The 19,771-nt window shown below is 37.3% G+C and overlaps 1 protein-coding gene across 1 annotated transcript in view; it reads left to right on the forward strand.

The window, feature by feature from the left end:
* Positions 1-8,754: 8,754 nt before the first annotated feature.
* The window catches only part of SMAD5 (SMAD family member 5), a 26,876-nt gene continuing 15,859 nt past the window's right edge, over positions 8,755-19,771 (forward strand). The window contains exon 1 of the mRNA XM_007943783.2: positions 8,755-9,160. Within this exon, the coding sequence (XP_007941974.1) occupies positions 8,758-9,160 (403 nt within the window). The 5' untranslated portion in view covers positions 8,755-8,757. The remainder of the gene's footprint in view (positions 9,161-19,771) is intronic.

Below are 19,771 nucleotides of genomic sequence, written 5' to 3' on the forward strand. Positions count from 1 at the left end.
TGGAGACTTAGGTAATAATTACTTGGATAACTTGTACGTGCCATTCATGTAGTTTGGAAAGTTATGAGATGTTTTTAGAAATAATTGCGTCAAATGTGTTTAAATATTTTAATCATTCCATATTTAAAAACCCAAGTGCAATATTTCTCTCCACTTCTCTCCCAGTGCTAGTTTTAAGATAATACTAGATCTGACCTTAGGTTTTCAGAATCTGACACCCATTGACTAGATCTGACCTTAGGTTTTCAGAATCTGACACCCATTGTTTTTTCTGAAGCCAGTCTCTTGAAGTTTGACATCTCCATTCACCAAAGTCACTGGCCTTTTTTGTTCTCATTCTTTTAAAATTCTTTATCTTTAATCTTTTGTGTTGTCCTGCCTTTTTATTTATTTAATAATTAATTATCAGTAACTCTCCTCTTTCCGAACAGTGAAGGTTCACTAATATTCAGATATTTATTTATTTGCTGCTCTTTCACTCTGTTAAGAACCTATTTATTCTTATTGTTTCAGGTCTTTGTTCAAAATTATAAATGTTCTCTTCTTTATTCTTACTGTTTCAGGTCTTTGTTCAAAATTATAAATGTTTCTCATCTTTACCTTGCTAAACTTATATCTCTAGTCTTAACCTTTTTCTGCTGGAGCTTGCTATCGTTGTTACTGACAAAGCTACCTTTTGAGTGTCTTTAATTCTGTCAGTGGAGTTATCATCTAAATCACCTGGGTTTACAATTTATCTTTAATTTCATGGTGCCAAACCAAACCATACCAAACCCATTGCCATTGAGTTGATCACCACTTATACTGACCCTATAGGACAGGGTAGAACTACCCCATAGGATTTTAAGCCTGTAAGACTTTATGGGCGCAGACTGTCACCATCTTTCTCCCACAGAGTGGCTAGTGGGCTCAAACTGCTGCCCTTTCCATTAGCAACTGAGTGCTTTAACTGCTGTGCAACTAGGGCTCCTTTTCAAGGTGTAGCTGGTAGAAAAATCAATGACTATTCATTAAATATCTGCTTGGTATGTAGTATGGTGCATATAATAGTGCCAGGTGTTGAAAACATGCTCCTGGAAGGACTTTGTATTCCGTTTGGAAGTTTGATAGATTCTTGTGTTTTATGTTATTAACTTTTTTTTTTTTTTTTTGCTATTCAATGACTGCAGCCCCTTTAAGGAGCTCTGATGGCGCAGTGCCTAAGGTATTTGACTGCTAACCAGAAGTTAATGGTTCAAACCCACCAGCCATTCCACAGAAGGAAGGTGGGGCAATCTATTTCCCTAAAGATTTACCATCTCAGAAACCCAATGGGGGTCTTTATGAGTTGGAATATACTCAATGCGAGTTTTTTTTTTTCCCCTGATAGTCCCTTCAGGGTGTGTAGTGGTGAAGGAAATCTTAAAGAAGGGGGTGGATTTAAGCGCATCATTAAGGATGCCTAAGATTTGTCTTGGAGGATGCAGGTGGGCAGAGGTGGAAGGTTTGACTGGAAGGTGTGGTAGGTAAAGTTAGATTTGAGACTGGATCTTGACTCTTCTTCCATCTAAATACTTGTTGTTGTTTGCCGTCGAGTCGGCCCCGACTCATAGCGACCCCTCCTTGGGTTTCCGAGGCAGTATCACTACGGAAGTAGGATTGCCCAGCCTTCCTTCCGAGGAGTGGCTGGTGGGTTTGAACCGCCAGCCTTCTGGTGAGCAGTCAAGTGCCTTAGGCACTATGCTACCAGAGCTCCTTCTAAATACTAGTGATTGTAATTCATATTTGATTAGCACCGTTAAGTTTGTAAAATGTGTATATATATTGTTTTGTTTTACTACTTCAACATTTCAATAGCTTAGGAATGATGGTCCGCATTTTACAGAAACATTAATAGGCCTAGAAGGAACAGTAAGGTCATATACATACTTACTTAGTTAATGGCAGAATCCTGTCTTCTTTTGTTTCCATTATACTGTTCTTTAAAAACTACAATTGCTGAGTTTTTTGAGTTATGAAATATTTAAGCATGCAAAAAAAATAGAGGAAATAACATGCCTGTGTACCACTGTAGGAGCTCTGGTAGTGTAGTGCCTAAGGCATTTGACTGCTAGCCAGAAAGCTGGCAGTTCAAATCCACTAGCCACTCCTCAGAAGGAAGGTTGGGCAATCCACTTCCGTAGTGATACCGCTTTGGAAACCCAAGGAGGGGTTGCTATGAGTCAGATATGTCTCTAAGGCAGTGGGTTTGGTTTGGTTTAGTATGTACCATCATAGATGATTTGCCACAGTTGCTTCAGATTTATTTTAAAAGAAATATAAAGCTTTCTCCATCCTTTTTCTTTCTTTTGTTATTATTAATAATGTGTTTTTGGTGAAAGTTTACACATTAAATTAAGTTCCCATGTGACAATTCCTATACAGATTTTTCAGTGACATTAGTTACATTTTTTATAATGTGTCAACATTCTCTTTAATTATACTCTGGTTCCATTCCTTGTACTCGGGTTTCCCTCTCCTTTTCATCTTTACTTTAGAGTAAATGTTGATCTTTTGGTCCCATTTGGATGTTTTTTTGGTAGAGCATCATAGTTAAGGGAGAGATCCTTTATTTTGTGTGCCACTCTGTTTTGCTAAAAAGTGATCTTGAGTTAGTTTCAGTTCAGAGTTTAAAGGGCTACAGTTTCTGGTCTCAACTGATCCAGTTAATCTGACTTTTTTTTTTTAAGGATTTGAGTTTTGTTCTACATTTCTCTCCCATTCTGTTTGGGATCATCTATTGTGACCCCACTCAGAACAGTTGGTAGTGATAGCTGGGCACCATCCAGTTCTTAAGGTCTCAGGGTAGGTAAAGCAATGTGGTTTGTGTAGGCTATATTATTCTTGGGGAGCTCTGGTAGCATAGTGGCTAAGGTACTTGACTGCTAACCAGAAGGCTGGCGGTTCAAACCCACCAGCCACTCCTCGGAAGGAAGATGTGGCAATCTATTTCCGTAGTGATACTGCCTTGGAAACCCAAGGAGGGGTCGCTATGAGTCGGGTCCTACTCGACTGCATATAACAACAACAACAACGTATTATTCTTGTAGACTTGTTTCTTCTCTGAGACTTTGGTTTCCTTCTTACTCTTTTGCTCCTGATGAGTAGAGACCAATAGTTGTATCTTAGATGGCTGCTTCCAAGCTTTTAAGACCCCAGATGCTATTCACTTCATTGGGATGCAGAACATGAACTTTATGAAATATATTATGCCAATTGACTGATTTATTTCAGGAGGCTATAAGGTCCTATGTCTTTAGACCTAGAAAACCAATCTCATAAGGTGTTTGCTTTTGTCTGAGGAGTATCTGTAGTTGTCTGTGAATATATTTACCTGCATAAACATAAGGAATCCTGGTGGCATAGTGCCTAAGGCATTTGACTGCTAACCAGAAGGCTGGTGGTTCAAACCTACCAGCCACTCCTCAGAAGGTAGATTGGGCAATCTGTTTCTGCAGTGAGTTTGGGTTTATTTATTTATTTATTTTTTGATTTGCACACACATCTGTATTTGCATGTACCTATAGATACTTCTGTCTGTGCACATGTACGTATTATACATTTGTACCTACCTGTATACCTCTGTGCTGGTATACATACCATACACTTTTTTTTTTTAATGTTTGTTGGAGTTGTTTCCAAATTATATATGTGAGATTATTTTGTATAAGCATCCTTTTCTCTTGAGCACTTCTTAGTAACATTTACTTTGGTCAGGCTGTGCTCACTACACCTGCATTACCACTTTTATCACCAGTAATCAAGTATCTATGATCTAGAGTGGATTCCACCCCATCCCACCCCCAGTAACTACCAATGAACATTAGTCTCTTTTTTTATATATCTATTCTTGTTTTCTTGTAAAAGAGGAATCATACAATATTTGTCCTTATGTGATTGACTTTTTCCCTTAGCATTTTGTCTTCCAGGTCTGCCCATGTTATGTTTCACAGACTCATCATTGTTCTTTATGGTTGCATAGTGTTCTGTGTATGTACCACATTTTGCTTATTTGTTCTTCTGTTGATGGGCACTTAGATTTTTCCTTTTTTTTTTTTTTTTTGCTATTGTGAATAATGCTGCAATGAATATAGATATGCATATGTCTGTCTGTGTCATTTCTGTTAGGGCTATAAGGTATATACCTAGGAGTGGGATTGCTTGATCATAGGGTAGTTCTATTTGTAGTTTTTTGAGGAAGTGCCATATACTGTATTCCATAGTGGTTGTACCACTTTACAGTCCCACCATTAATGGATAAGAGTTCTAATCTCTCCACATCCTTGCTAACATTTGTTATTATCTGTTTTCTTTTTCTTTTTTTTTTTTTAAATTCAGTGTCATTATAGCCAGGGTGATAGGGTATTTAATTGTAGTACTGATTTGTATCTCTTTAATGGCTAGTGATCTTGAGCATCTTCTCATGTGTTTGTTGGCCACTTGAATGTTGTCTTAGGGAAAGTTTCTATTCATGTCCTTTGCCTATTTTATAATTGGGTGGTTTGTCTTTGTCATTGTTTTGTTGAAGTATTCAATAGATTTTAGAAATTAGACCCTTACCGGAAGTGCCATTTCCAAGATATTTTTCCAGTCTGTAGGTTCTCGTTTGAGAAAACTTTGAGTAAGCATAAAATTTTAATTTTTATGAAGTCTCATGTATCTATTTTGTCTTCTGCTATTTGTACATTTTTTAATGCTTGTTACCCTCATTTTACAAATGATGAGATCTCATAGTATTCTCCCAGGAACTTTAGTTTTAGGTTAAAATGATCTTTGATCCATTTTGAGTTATTTTTTCTGTATGGTATAAGGTATTGGTTCTGTTTCATTTTTCTGTAAGTAGAGATCCAGTTTTGCCAGTACCATTTATTAAAAAAGACTTTCTCCCCATTGAATGGACTTTGAACCTTCTTGAAAATTAGCTGCCCATAGATAAATGAATTTACTTCTGGTTTCTTGATTCTTTCCACTGGCCTACATGTATATCATTGATCCAGTACCAGGCTATTTTAATTACAGTGACTGTATAGTATGTTTTGATATTAGGAGGTGCAAGACCTGCTTTCTTCTTCTTTACTATTACTTTGGCTATTCAGGGTTTCTTTCTTTTTCATATAAAGTTGATTATTAGTTTCTCCATTTTAGTAAAGAATGTTGCTGGGATTTGTGTCAGGATTGTAGATCACTTTAGATGATATTGACATTTTCACTATATTAAGTTTGCTCTGGTGGGGTAGTGGTTAAGGCATATGGCTGCTAACCAAAAGTTCTGTGGTTCAAACCTACCAGCGACTCTGTGGAGGAAAGTTGAGGCAGTCTGCTTCTAGCCTTGGAAATCCAGTTGGGGTCATTATGAGTTGGAATGGAAGTGAGTTTGGTGTTTTTTTTTTTTTTTGATGCATGAGCATGAAATGTCCTTCAATTTAGTTCTCTTGTAGTCTCTTGTTGTAATGTTTTATAATTTTAATTGTGTAAGTGTTTTATGTTCCTGGTTACGTTAATTCCTAGGTATGTTAGCATTTGGGGGGGTTTATTAGTGCCTAAGGCATTTGACTGCTAACCAGAAGGATGGCTGTTCAAACCCACCAGGAACTCCTCGGAAGGAAGATTGGGCAATCTGCTTCTGTAGTGATACCGCCTTAGAAACCCAACCAAGAAGGGGTTACTGTGAGTCAGATCTGACTCGACCGCAGTGTGTTTCATTTGGTTTTGGTATTGTAAATGGTGTTGTTTCCTTGATTTCTTTTTCTCATCTTTTTTCTTTCCTCACCAGAGTAAACAGTATTCAGTATACTGACATTATTATTGTTGTTATTAGCTGTTGAGTCAACCCTAACTGATGGCAGCCTTATGCAAAACAGGATAATGCCCAAACAGTCCTGCATCATCGTTATAATCACCAGCATATCCTTGTTGTAGTTACTGGGAAATGGACAAGAAGTCAGATATGATGATGGTATGTTAGCTAGAGGGAGAATGGTAAGAGAAGTTTGGTGGGAAAGCTAAGGGCCCAAAATACAGGTTCTGAGAGATGATACAGTATAGAATTCTGTATAGTGTGGAAAGAATGTGGAAGGTTGTTCTTACATTTCTTACATTGTTTATACATTTTTCTATACTTTGGTTTTTGTTATGTATAAAAAGGATAAACCTTTTTTTTTTTTTTTTGTATCTGCTTATACGTGTAAAATTTCTCTGAAAGGACATAAAAGACAAGTATGAAGTGATTACCTATGAGAAGGAGAACTCATCATGAAGTGTGAGGAGAACTGACCATAGTACACTTTTTATATATCAAGAAAATGTTTTAAAATCATACAGGAAAGTACACACATTACAAGTATCCAGCCAGGCAAATTTTTACGAACTAAGCACTCCCATGTAACCTGCCCTCAGATCAAGAAGTAGACAGCAGGTTTCTGGATAGCAGAAACCCCCACAGCCTTCCTTGTAGTTAGCACAGCTTCACCTTCCTTCAAAAGAATTACCCCGCCTTCCTGACTTCTAACAGCATAGATCAGTTTTATCTGCATTTTGTGTCAGCCCTCTTAACTTCATTTCATTCAGCGTAGGCCTTTGCTTTCACAGGGGTGGGAGGTGCCTGGTATGAGTGGGCATTTCTGAGAGAGGAGGCTGCAGAGGTAAGCCTGTCACATTCAGTGTGAAAAAAAATCCTTCGGTGACTCAGGCACTAGGCAGGCATGTCTCTGTCTGCTAGATATACGTTGTTGGTGGTGGCTGAGTTGCCTTGGAGGTGGGCAGGGATCTGGATGGGTGATGGTGGGGCTTCTCTAGCCACCAGCTTGGTGAGAATGTAAAGACTATTTACTCCTAGATGCAGGGAAGCTGTGTGTTTGTTAGAGCAGACAAATGTAGTTCTCCAGCCGCAATTCACTGGCATGGGTCTGGCAGCATTCTGGATGCACACTGCTGTTTATCTAGTTCTTGCTCAGAGTCAGTGAAGTCAGAGGCCACCCTAAGTCTAGCTTCTCCAACTGCCCCAACACAGGTATTTCCCCTCATGTAGGTCCTCAACCCAATGACTAGTGTCAACGCAAATAAATAAATAAAAACTCATTTTCATTGAGTTGATTCTCACTCATAGTTATCCCCACTGGGTTTCCAAGGCTATAAATCTTTTTTTTTTTTTTTAATTGGATTTTGCTAGAATTTGTCAAAGGCAGAGCTGCAGTATAAGTTGGCAATTTTAGGCACAAGAATGGAAACATCTTTTGCTACTGATACCCTTTTTCCATACATTACTCCTGCCATTTTACTAGCTGTTAATCGTCTAGAGTTTACTGTGTAGTGACCTACAGGGATTTTACCCATGCTTATCAGTGGAGCACTACTGCATATCACTTCTATTTACCATCACCCAGAGTTTCTTAATAGTACAGAGTGCCTGGAACAGGTTCATTGTGGCAATCTTTGGTCTATGTTTGTTTTCCCATTAGTAAATGAAGATTGCATTCCACATAATTGTAATACTGTTTATGAAAAAAGTAAATTTAATATAAAAACAAGGCTTAAAATATTTTAATATGTACAATGCAGGCAGTAACGTCAGTATCCAATACATTTAAAGTGTAAAATAACATGCTTAAAGTATCACAGAAGCCAATAGAAATTATAAAATTACAAATTGTGTTTTTGTGGATTAAATCATAGTTTTATTCTCTTAAAATATATTCAATATTCTTAGTTTTTATAATAGATGTTTCCCATTTTCTAATATTTATATGTGTTATGATTTGTTTGAAGGTTTGGTGCATTTTTTTCTTATGACAACTCTTAATACAGTTTGCATCTAATAATGTGACTTGAAAGTTATCATGGTGTGTGCTCAAACCTTGTAAGTCTGTGAAACATTTTTAAAAGAAAGATGGCTTTAGGGAAGAGCTAATTTTTTTTTCTGTTTATGTTCACATTGGAACATACCTGTTCGCATGAGAGCATACATGTTTAAGATCGGCTTTGTGTGTAATGTAGATTTCAATGACGAAAAAGTACTTGAAAATCAAATCTTAGAAGGTCATTTTAGGAGTTAGTGGCCTGGCGAAGGAAATAAAATAGAGAGGCTGATTTTTGGATAATACATATAAGAGGTAGAACAACCTGTATTTGCTTTTGGTTATCATTAGGTATTGTCAGTGAATGAGAAGGGAAGTGAGCAGTCACAGAACTTTGATTTTTAAACTTGTGATGGAGAAAATTTCTTTCTAGATTTATGTTTTTTCATTTTTCTTTGTAATGCTATTTTGCTCTTATGAAAAAATAACATACATTTTAATTATACTGACTTAAATGTATGTAGGGAGCTCTGGTAGCATAGTGCCTAAGGCACTTGACTGCTAACCAGAAGGCTGGCGGTTCAAACCCACCAGCCACTCCTCAGAAGGAAGGTTGGGCAGTCCTACTTCCGTAGTGATACTGCCTCGGAAACCCAAGGAGGGGTCGCTAGGAGTTGGGCCCGACTCGACGGCAAATAACAACAACAACAACAAATGTATGTAAGTAGCATTGATTTAAATTGGAGATCTCATCTTTTTTCTCCTTTCTCTTTTAGGACTTGAACCAATGAAAGAATCGGATGGCACTTATGAAGATACATGTCACTCCTTCCTTTTTAATTGGAACTTCTGCTTAGGAGCTGTCTGTGACTTTTCATCTATGATCTTTTCTTTCAATTCCCATTGACTTTTGAGTTGCAGGAAGGTCTCTGAAGATTTATATCAAATGACGTCAATGGCCAGCTTGTTTTCTTTTACTAGTCCAGCAGTAAAGCGATTGTTGGGCTGGAAACAAGGTGATGAGGAAGAGAAATGGGCAGAAAAGGCAGTCGATGCTTTGGTGAAAAAGTTAAAAAAGAAAAAGGGTGCCATGGAGGAACTGGAGAAAGCCTTGAGCAGTCCAGGACAACCAAGCAAATGTGTCACCATTCCTAGATCTTTAGATGGACGCCTGCAAGTTTCTCACAGAAAAGGCCTTCCCCACGTTATTTATTGTCGTGTTTGGCGCTGGCCTGATTTGCAGAGTCATCATGAGCTAAAGCCATTGGATATTTGTGAATTTCCTTTTGGTTCTAAGCAAAAAGAAGTTTGTATCAACCCATACCACTATAAGAGAGTGGAGAGTCCAGGTAGGCTTTGCTCCCCTGAGAAGCAGGGGAAAAATAAATCTTGTTTCTTTCTGATTTGCATTTAACTGGAACTAGTAATTAAAAGGTTATATTAACCTTCTGTTTCCTTCTTGAAGATTTTGTCTTAAAACGAATACTAGTTTTAAATTTACCTTTTTCATGGAGGTGATATAACTCCCACATGGCTTGTTTTAGTTCATTGTGCACTCCAAATACTTGCATATATACTGTGCCTTTTCTGTGAATGACCTGTATGTTTTATATAAGGCTTAAGTTCCTTGCATACACTCAATCCCACTCCTTTCTGTCAAGAACTTTGTTCCTACAATTATCACCACTCTCTGGCATCATCATATTTTCCCTATTTCTAACAGCTTTGAAGTATTCTGTAATACCTGTCATTCTAAAATAGACGTAGAATGAGCAGTTTTTCTCATAAGTTCATTCATTAACACTCCCCTGCCCTAAAATTTACTGCACTATTTCCTCTGATCCTTTTATACAGGCATATCTCAGAAATATTGTGGGTTTGGTTCCAGACCACTGCAATAAAGTGAATATTGCAATAAAGCGAGTCACATGAATTTTTTGGTTTCCCAGTGCATATAAAAATTATGTTTACACTATACTGTAGTCTCTTAAGTGTGCAATAGTGTTATGAAAAAGTTTGAAATATGATGAAAATGACCCAAATGTGATGTAGAGACATGAAGTGAGCACATACTGTTGGAAAAACGATGCTGATAGACTTGCTTGATGCAGGGTTATCACAAACCCTCAATTTGGGGAGGTGGGAGGATCTTCAGTATCTGTGAAGTGCAATAAAGCAAAGCACAATAAGGCAAAGTATGCCTGTATAGTATTTGCCATATATATTATCTTCATATCTTTTTTTTCTCATGCTTTCTTGACACCTCTCTAGTTAGTCTCTCTTCCCTACCATTTGACTTACTAAGATGACTAGTTACTGCCATCTTACAGATCTAGGGAATATTTCTCAGTCCTCATCTTAGTTGTACTCAGTTGTAACAGCTTTAATATAATTGATTATCTTCCTGCCAATCTGAAACTTTTTTTTTATTTGGCTCTGAGACTATACTCTCTTTTTTTAAATTTTTTTTTTTTTTATGATTTGGGTGAAAATTTACAGAGCAAATTCACTTTCCATATAGCAGTTCACATACATTTTGTCTCATGACAGTGACTGCAATTTACCCCAGTGTAACAGCTCCCCTCCCACTTTCTCCCGATAGTTACCTCTTCCCTGTGTCCATCCCCCCTTGCACTTCTGCCCCCTCAGCTGTCTCTCTGTGCATAAACAGCCCTTCTTTCTGGCATGATTGTTCTCTCCAAGGAGAGGATCTACCTCGGGTAAATGTTCAACTCATATGCCTGTCTTTTGTTTGGCTAGAAACCACTAGCGTGGCTCTGAGACTATACTCTCTTGATTTTTCCTCATTGCCAACTCTTATTTATTCTATTTGCTGGCTCACTCTCCTGTTTTCACAAGGCTCAGTCCTTGGACCTTTCTTCATCTATATTTTTTCTGTATGTGCTCCCTTGCTGTCCTGTGTGTGTGTAAGGTGATGGTCACTCTCATTTTGAACTCTAGAGTCAACTTCTCCCATGAGTTGTAGACTTGAGTATCTGATTTTCTATTTGACATTTCTCCTTGAATTTCTAATAACTCAACTCAAAAAACAACTCACTGCCATTGAGTCGGATCCGACTCATGACGAACCCTCCTTGGATTTCTGAGGCAGTATCATTATAGAAGTAGATTGCCCTATCTTCCTTCCAAGAAGTAGCTGGTGGGTTTGAACTGCCAGCCTTCTGGTTAGCAGTCAAAGCATATAAAATTTAATGTCTAAGTAGAACTCAGCTTTTCCTTACCAAATCAGGTTTTTCTCTATGGAATTAAATGATGTTAGCATTCATGTAATTGTAATGCCCTAGATGTCATCTTTAATTCTTCTCTCTTAAGCTTTGTATTTGAGCTATGAACAAATGCTCTGAGCTGTACCTTCAAAATATGTCTTTTATACTCTCATCTCTTACCATGTCTAATACCACTGCCTTAGTACAGGCCATCATTACCTTTTATCTTAACTATTCTCTGCTTCTGTTCTTCCCCAACCCCCTTTCATTTTCTACACAGCCACCAGAGTGTTCTGTAAAATATATGTGTATATTTATATATATAAATATATTTATATATATTTTACACACACACACACACACACACATATATATATAAAGGAGCTCTGGTGGCGTAGTGCTTAAGGCATTTGACTGCTAACCAGAAGGTTAGAAGGTTGGCAGTTCAAACTCACCAGCCACTCCATGGAAGGAAAAGTGGGCAATCTACTTCCGTAAAGATTTACTGCCTCGAAAACCCTAAGCAATCCCCTTAGGAATCGACTAGATGGCAGTGAGTTTGTTTTTTTTCGTTCTCTTTCTATATATGTATATGTATGTATACACAAAAGTGTGTCATTCCTAACTCAAAACACTTCAGTTGCTTTCTGTGACACTTAGATCTCTACAAGGCCCCTCCGTGATCTATCCTCTAGCTTCCTCTGTTTCTTGAGCATTCCATACTCCTGTGTCCAAGCTTTTCTTCTTGCTGTTTCCACTACCCAGAGTACCTTTTCCTCCAGGGATCTTTTCAAGTACCCTCATCACAACTTGACTCTTATGCTGTGTATTTATTTTATCATCTGACATGACTGGAACTTTTCTCTGTTTTGTTTATGACCGCATACCCAATACCTAAAATAGTAGTATTGTCTGGGACTTTGGTAAATAAATAAATATATAAATTATATATACATATATATATAAAATTTATGTTTATCTATCTGAATTAATCTGTAATCTGAGAGACAAACTGGGTGTATTAGTTATGTATTGCTGTATAACAAATTATGATTTAGAAGCTTAGTTCAATGCACATTTATTATCTCACAGTTTTTGTGGTCAGGAGTCCAGGCAGGCCTAGCTGGGTCTTTTGGAAGGCTGTAATCAATGTGTTAGTGAGGGCTGGGCTCTTGTGAGGCTTGACTGTGGAAGGATCTTTTCTAAGCTCACATCATTGTTGAAAGAATTCAGTTCCTGACAGGCTGATGGATTCTTTTGCTGATTGTTGGCCAGAGCCTGCTTTCAATTGTCGCATGGCCATCTTCATAGGTAGCTCATGTTTATGGTAGCTTGCTTCTTCAAAGCCAGTAAGTAAGAGTATCTACTCATAATAAGGCTGTTACAGTCTTATGGAATATAATCATGTACATCTTGTCACCTTTGCTGAATTATATTGGTTAGAAGCAAATCAGAGCTCTATTCACACTCAAGGAAGAAGAGAATGTGGAGGGGTGTGAACACCAGGAGATGGAGTCATGGAGGCCATCTTATAGTCTGTTTGGAACATTGGGGTTTACATGGAGAAAATACTGTAAGGCCAGTGTGGTGAGGATAACATTGAATGTGAAGACCAGCAAAAAGAATAGTAATGACAGTGGTTGGGCTGTTAGGGAAAATTCGGTTTATCAATTTAAGAATGGCCAATCAATTTCTTATTGAGTCCAAGGAGAGGTGTAGTGTAAAATTGATGAGGAAAGACAGAAACGAGGATTTAACAGAGAAGTATAGTCTGAAAAATTCCCAAGCTTGATAATTGCTAGCAAGAAAATCTAAGAATATAGTGTTTTCCCCAGAGCCAAGATGTAGCTGATAATCAACTGGTAGAAATACTTTTTTTTTAAAATGCATTTTATTGAAATATAATTTATGTACAGTGAGATACACAAAGCTAAAGTGACATGGGTCAATGCTTTTTTTTTTTCAGTGTTCCCTCCCCTCCCACCCCTGGCAACCAACAAAGAAAGTTTCCCTCCATATATAAACCTTTCCTTGACCCTCCACAACAGCGAACTAGTACTGTATTTGTCCTTCTGTGATTGACTTATTTCATTCAGCATAATGTCCTCCAAGTTCATCCATATCATGCAGTGTTTGCAGACTCCACATTATTCTTTAGTGCTGCATAGCATTCCATTATGTGTATGTACCATAGTGGTCATCCACTCTTCTGCTATAAATCTTAGAGATCTAAGCTCCTTGACAGATATATAATTATCGGCAAATACGAATTTGTTGCTGTCATTTTTGCTATGTGCTTTTTCATGGTGTCGATTTCTTTGTTCCATTTAATTTTCTGTTCTGAGCTTGTTTCATTTATGAATCATGTTATCACTTCTTCATTGTTGTTGTTTTACTATTTGCTGTATATTTATGCTGGTCCTCTTTTTTGATGTGAAGGTTTATCATTTTTCTTTGAGGTTACCCTGTGATTTATAGTTTTCTTCCCACATTTAGAACAGTCTGTTCTATCTTGTGTTTGTCTTGACTTCCCTACCATCTATAAGTTCTGTAATGACATAGTTTTTTTCCCCTCTTTTTGGTTTGTAGTTGTCTTCATTTTTCAGTTGATGTCTCTGGTTCCCTGTTTACAATCTTGTAGGCTTATTTACTTCGGATACTTACATAGCTGGGTTGGTTTCTGGGTTATATCATCATGTATGTTAATGGTCAGTTGTTGTTGGCTGTTGTTGCTTCTCTTTCCAAAGGGTTCCCTTTAGCATTTCTTGTAAGAGTAGTCTGGTTTTAACAAATCCCCTTAATTTGTGCTTATCTGGAAATGTCCTAATTTCCTCATCATATTTGAGGGATAATTTTGTTGGGTACATAATTCTTGGTTGGAAATTTTTCTCTTTCAGGGTTTTATATATACCATCCCATTGTCTTCTCACCTGCATGATTTCTGCTGAGAAATCCAAGCTTAGACTTATTGGTTGCCCCTTGTAGGTAACTTTTCATTTTTCCCATGCTGCTCTCATGATTCTTTCTTTGTCTTTGGTTTTGGTGAGTTTGATGATGATAAGTCTTGGTGGTTTTCTTTTGGAGTTTATCCTGTTTGGGGTTCGTTGGACTTCCTGAATGGACATATTCTTATCTTTCATCATACCAGGAAAATTCTCTTCCAACAAATCTTTGACAATTTTCTCTGTGGTTTTATTTGTCTCTTCCTGTTCTGGAATTCAATTACACATAGGGTTATTCCTTTTGATGGTATCCCACATGAGTCTTAGGTTTTCTTCATTTTGTTTTGCTTTGTTTTCTGATTTATCCCTTTCCAAAGAAGTGTTCAGGTTTTTTACTTTAGGCTCCCTAATTCAGTCTTTCATTGATTCAATTCTGCTCTTTTGCCCATTCAATGTCTGAAAATTTAGTATTCAATTTAGTATTCAGTGTCTGAAAATTTAGTTAATCTTCTGGATTTCTGTGTGTAGATTTTGTATCACTTCTAATTTTCCGTTTATTTTGTCATTTTGTTCTTGGATTGTCTTTCAAAATTGTTCTAGGGTTTTCTCTGTGTTTTCCTTGATCTGTCTCTCAATTCGTTGAAGATACCTAAATAAAATTCTTTTGAATTCCTTATCAGGGGGATATGTTTTGGGTCTGTATCCTGGTCCATTGTTTCTCCTGCTTTATCTTGCCTCTTTGTGTGGATGTGATGCTCTGTTGTCTCTGAGGCATCTGTGACGTGTTTGTGTTTATATTTAACTGGTGATTGTATGTTGGAGTGACTTGCCAGTGATTCTCGTTTTCTTTGTTTTGTTTGTATGTTATCTGTGCAAGCAGGGTACTGTGCTCCTCTATTCCCTAGTTGACAGCATTTATACATTCACCACCTGTCTCCTTTCCTGTTGTCAGCCACTTGTATGTCTTTGCTGACCTTGGCAAACAGAGCCTATTCGTAGGTCTGTGGAATCTGAATGAGAATGCTGTCACTTTAAAATCCAAAATGATTACCACTTGTAAAGATTGAAAATGGCTGCACCCTCGGTCAATACATCTATGGAATACATCCATGACCATATATGTGTTTGGCAGATGATATTTCTACATATGTATTTGTATGTGCTATAAGAATATCCATATATATAATAGAACCAAGAGAGGGCAAAGTTATGATAGCTTCTTAGCCACAGACAGCCTCCTTTTGGAGGAGTGAGTTGTTGGACTTGTGGGCTTGGGACTAGTCGTTGGGGACATCAAGCTCATTTGTGTAACATACTACACAAAAACATTGTTCTATATCCTACTTTGGTGAGTAGCGACTGGGGACTTAAAAATTTGCAAGCAGCCATCTGTGATGCAGCAATTGGTCTCGCCTCATCCAGAGCAAAGAAGAATGAAGAAAGCCAAAACAAAACAAAAAAAGAATCACTGCTGTTGCGTTGGATCCAACTCACAGTGACCCCTACTTGGGTTTCTGAGGCAGTATCACTACTGGTTGGGAGTAATTGCCCAACCTTTTTTCCGAGGAGTGGCTGGTGGGTTTGAACTGCCAGCTTTCTGGTTAGCAGTCACATGCCTTAGGCACTACGTCACCAGGGCTTCTGTTTGTTTGTTTGTTTGTTTGTTTGTTAAAGAAAACCAAAAACACGTGGAAATAATTGGTCCAAGGACTAGTAGACCATCTGAACCTCAGCCTATATGACAGAGACTGGAAGAACTAGATGGTGCCTAGCTACCACTGTCAACCACTCAGAAAGGCATCAGTATAGGAGATTCTGGATAGAGTGGGAGAAAAATGTGGAACAAAACTCAAAATCGTAAAAAAGATTAGGCTTACAGGTCTAATAGAGACTATGACTACTAATCACCCTTTGGGCCTAGAATTGAATTCACTCCTGTGGCTTCTAGCCAAACAACAGACAAGCATATAAGGTGAACATTTATACCTGGTAGGTACACTACTTAGAACAATCAACCATGGGAGATCAGAAGGGCAATATTTGCACAGGGAGATAGCTCAGAGGGCAAAAATGCATAGAGAAGAAGGGCACAGAGAAAAGGTAACCACAGAGAGGAAGTGGGAAGAGAGCTGTTACATTATGGGGATCATAGTCAATGTCATGTAACAAAATGTGTATGAACTGTTGTGTGGAAAATGAATTTGCTTTGTAAGCTTTCACCCAAATCACAATTGAGAAAAAAAAAAAGAAAAGTACTCATAGTGAGCTTAATAGCAGGGAGGACAGATATATATATATATATATATATATAGGAGCTCTGGTAGCCTAGTGCCTAAAGCATTTAACTGCTAACCAGAAGGCTGGTGGTTCAAACCCATCAGCCACTCCTCGGAAGGAAGATGGGGCAATCTACTTCCGTAGTAATACTGCCTCGGAAACCCAAGGAGGGGTCACTATGAGTCAGGTCTGACTCAATGGCATATAACAACAACATATATATATATATGTATATATATACCTAGTACATAAATACATTTACAGTTCACCTGTGGTATTAAAATTTCATAGGTGAGAAAATAAGGGGAAAAAATGTCTTAAAAGCCTCCTTAGAGAGGAAGTTAATGAAAAAAAGACTGAGAAACACTGATTTAGTTCAGTGCCAGAATAAATCTCTCATCTGGTCAGGCATAAGTCCCTGATACCACATCATACTTTTCCTTCATTGAATTTATTTTACATCCTCCCTTATGTCTGAAATATATTCTTGTCCAATACTGAATTTCTAGATATCTTCATGACCTGATAAGTTTTATCTAATAACTATTTTCAAACTTTGCTAGCCCTTACTAGTCCTTCTTTCTTTCTTATCATTGTAGTACATGTGTTCTGTTTTTTATTTTATTTTATATTGTTGTTTTGTTTCCCTAGAGCTTGTTTTCTTTATGTCTTTACATTTGGATAAATGGTTATATTGTCTTATTTTATTTCCAGTTGATCAAGCTGATAGCTCTTGCTCCCTACCTCAAATTGTTTTAAGTGCAGAGGGCTGTGTGCAATCTTGTAATAACTGAAAGAACAAGGAGTCAGTGAATGAATGAATGATGAAAACATGCAGGACATTTTCTGTGTTTCAGAGTTTTTAAAGCACTTCCATGTTCTTTTATTTCATTGGATCCTTACTCAGCCCTATGAAGTAGGCAGGGAGCAATTGTCGTATTGGAATCTGATGACTCAGAAATGAAGAGATTAGCTCAGGATCGTATAGCTGATGGTAGCAAAATCTAGAGTAAGGCCTAGATCAGTGATTTTTTTTTTTTTTTTTTCTAAATTTTGTGTTTTTGCAAGCTGTATCATGTATTTCCCAGTAAATACTAAACAAATGAGGGACATATTTATATAAGACATTTTTTTATGTGCAACATTCATTGAGAAACTAGTACATAAAAGAACTGCAGGATTTGGGAAGTTATTTGTAGTTGTTGTTATGTACCGTCAAGTCACACCTGACTCATAGTGACCCCTCCTTGGGTTTCCGAGGCAGTATCACTACGGAAGTAGATTGCCCCATAGTAGGAAGGGGAATAAAAAGAGAAGTAAAATTGGGCTCCTGCTATTAAAGTTCTCTTTTACAATTAGAGATAAACTAAAATGTAAAGTGAGCTGTACTGTAAATAGAAGTACTAAGTGGGCAAATAATTGTGAAGATAGAAAGACAGCATGTAGAGGTGTTACTAAGTCCTTGAAAAATGACTATGATATGCAAAAAGTGGTGTGGTAGTGTACGAGAAACTTCTAGACAGAATAGCAAAAACAAAATATAGCAGTAGCCTTGATGTATATCACCTGTTTATGAATAGTCAGGAGTTTGATGTGTTTAGAGCAATAGGATGCTTTGCCAAGGAGTTAAGGAGAGTGACAAATGAGGCTGAGAGGGTCAGTTGGGTTATTTTAGAAACTTTGATTGCTGTATGTATTAAGACCTTTGGAAGTACAAGTGACAGAATCCAATTTGATCTAGTTGCAACTAGAAAAGGTATATATTTAGAAGGGCATTGACTGCTTCAAGGAATCTATGGAAGCGTTGTACATTCAGGCTGATTTGGGGAAGGTCAGAGATTTAGCTGGCTCAAGGACTTGAAGGAATACCATCTGAATTTTTTCTGTCTTAGTATGTCTCCTGCTGTCTCTTGCTTTTTGTTTTCTCTTTTTGTTTCTTTTTTCCCCCCCAGAGATCACAAACTTCAACTTCTTACTTGTTCAGCTACTTAAAAGAGATCATGTTTGATCCTGAGTCCAGATATCCTGGGGGAAGGAACAGATTGGCCCAGCTTGATTGACTTGATTAATCCCATGATCAAGCACTGTATGACACAAGATAGATTACTTTATAGTATCCATATTAGTAAAGTAGTAGTAGCACTTAATATTTATTGAGCATTTATGGACTAGGCACTTTTCTAGCCCTATGAAATTACTTCCTAATAGGATTATAAAATGATAGTAGCACTTTACAATCCTATGAAGGTACTTTGACTTTATAGGTAAGCTAAGGCTTAGAAGGGAATTTACTCAGCCAAGATCACACAGCTAATATATGGTAGAGCCAGAAAGTATTATAAAAAAGATAAAATGGAAGATGGAAAGTGATGTAGATAAGAAAAGAGGGCCTACCCAGAGTGTTCAGTGTTTAATATACAGTATTGTCTAGTGGTTAGACTATGGATTCTGGAGCCAGAATTTCTTGATTTTAATTCTGGTGTTACCACTTACTACCAGTGTAACCTCAGGCAAGTTACTTAACTTTTCTGTGATTTAGTTTCCTTGTGTGTAAAATGAGAATACATCTACTCCTCACTTATCAACTATCTCATTATCTGACATTTCACATTTACAACAATAGTAAAAAATCCATTTGACTGTTTTGTGCCTTGACAACATACATCTGGCAATAACAAAAAGTACCCAGCAAGAGTTATGCTGGGTTGATGGTTAAAGTAGTGTGTCAGCTTGGGTGGGCCATGATTCTTAGTGGTTTGGCCGTTATGTGATGATATAATTTGATAGTTATGTAATGATGTAGTCCTCCTCCATTTTGTGATCTGCTGTGATTATCTTCCATTCTCACATTCAATTTTCACATAACTGCCTGGTCTTTGGAACCTAACCATGTCCATAAGTGAGGAATAAGTGTAATTAAAAAAAAAAAAAAACTGCTGAGTTGGATCCGACCCATAGTGACTCCTCCTTGGGTTTCTGAGGTGGTATCACTATGGAAGTAGATCACCCAATAGTACCTACATTAGAGGATTAACAGGATTTGATGAGTTAATGCAAGCAAAGTACTTAGGTTAAAACATTAACTGGACCTGAATTAAGTTTAAAATTAAATATCAATTGTAATAGAATAATAAATTATGGAAACAGCATAAGGGAAAAAAAAATATCAGATAGTTACCAAAGAAATAATAGTTGAACAATTCCTAGGACTGAAGATTGAAAAGAGCCAGTAACTGACCAGGACAGGACATATACAAAGACCCACACATGAAATTTTAGTATATTTGGGTTAAAAAGATTCTGAAAGCTTCTAGAGAGAAAAGACAGAACACATGCAAAGGATTAGAACTCAGAATATTGGATTTCTCACTGGTGATTCTGAATTCTGGAAGAAAATGAAGCAGTGCCTTAAAAATTCCAAGGGAAGAGGTTGTATATCCTAAGACTGTGTCTTCAGACCAGGCATTTTAACACATGCAAAACTAAAGGAGATATGAATGTACTTATTTACTTC

The sequence above is a fragment of the Orycteropus afer genome, unplaced genomic scaffold (genome assembly GCF_000298275.1).
Source record: "Orycteropus afer afer isolate SDZICR_OR568_19922 unplaced genomic scaffold, OryAfe1.0 scaffold00112, whole genome shotgun sequence".
NCBI lineage: Eukaryota > Metazoa > Chordata > Mammalia > Tubulidentata > Orycteropodidae > Orycteropus > Orycteropus afer.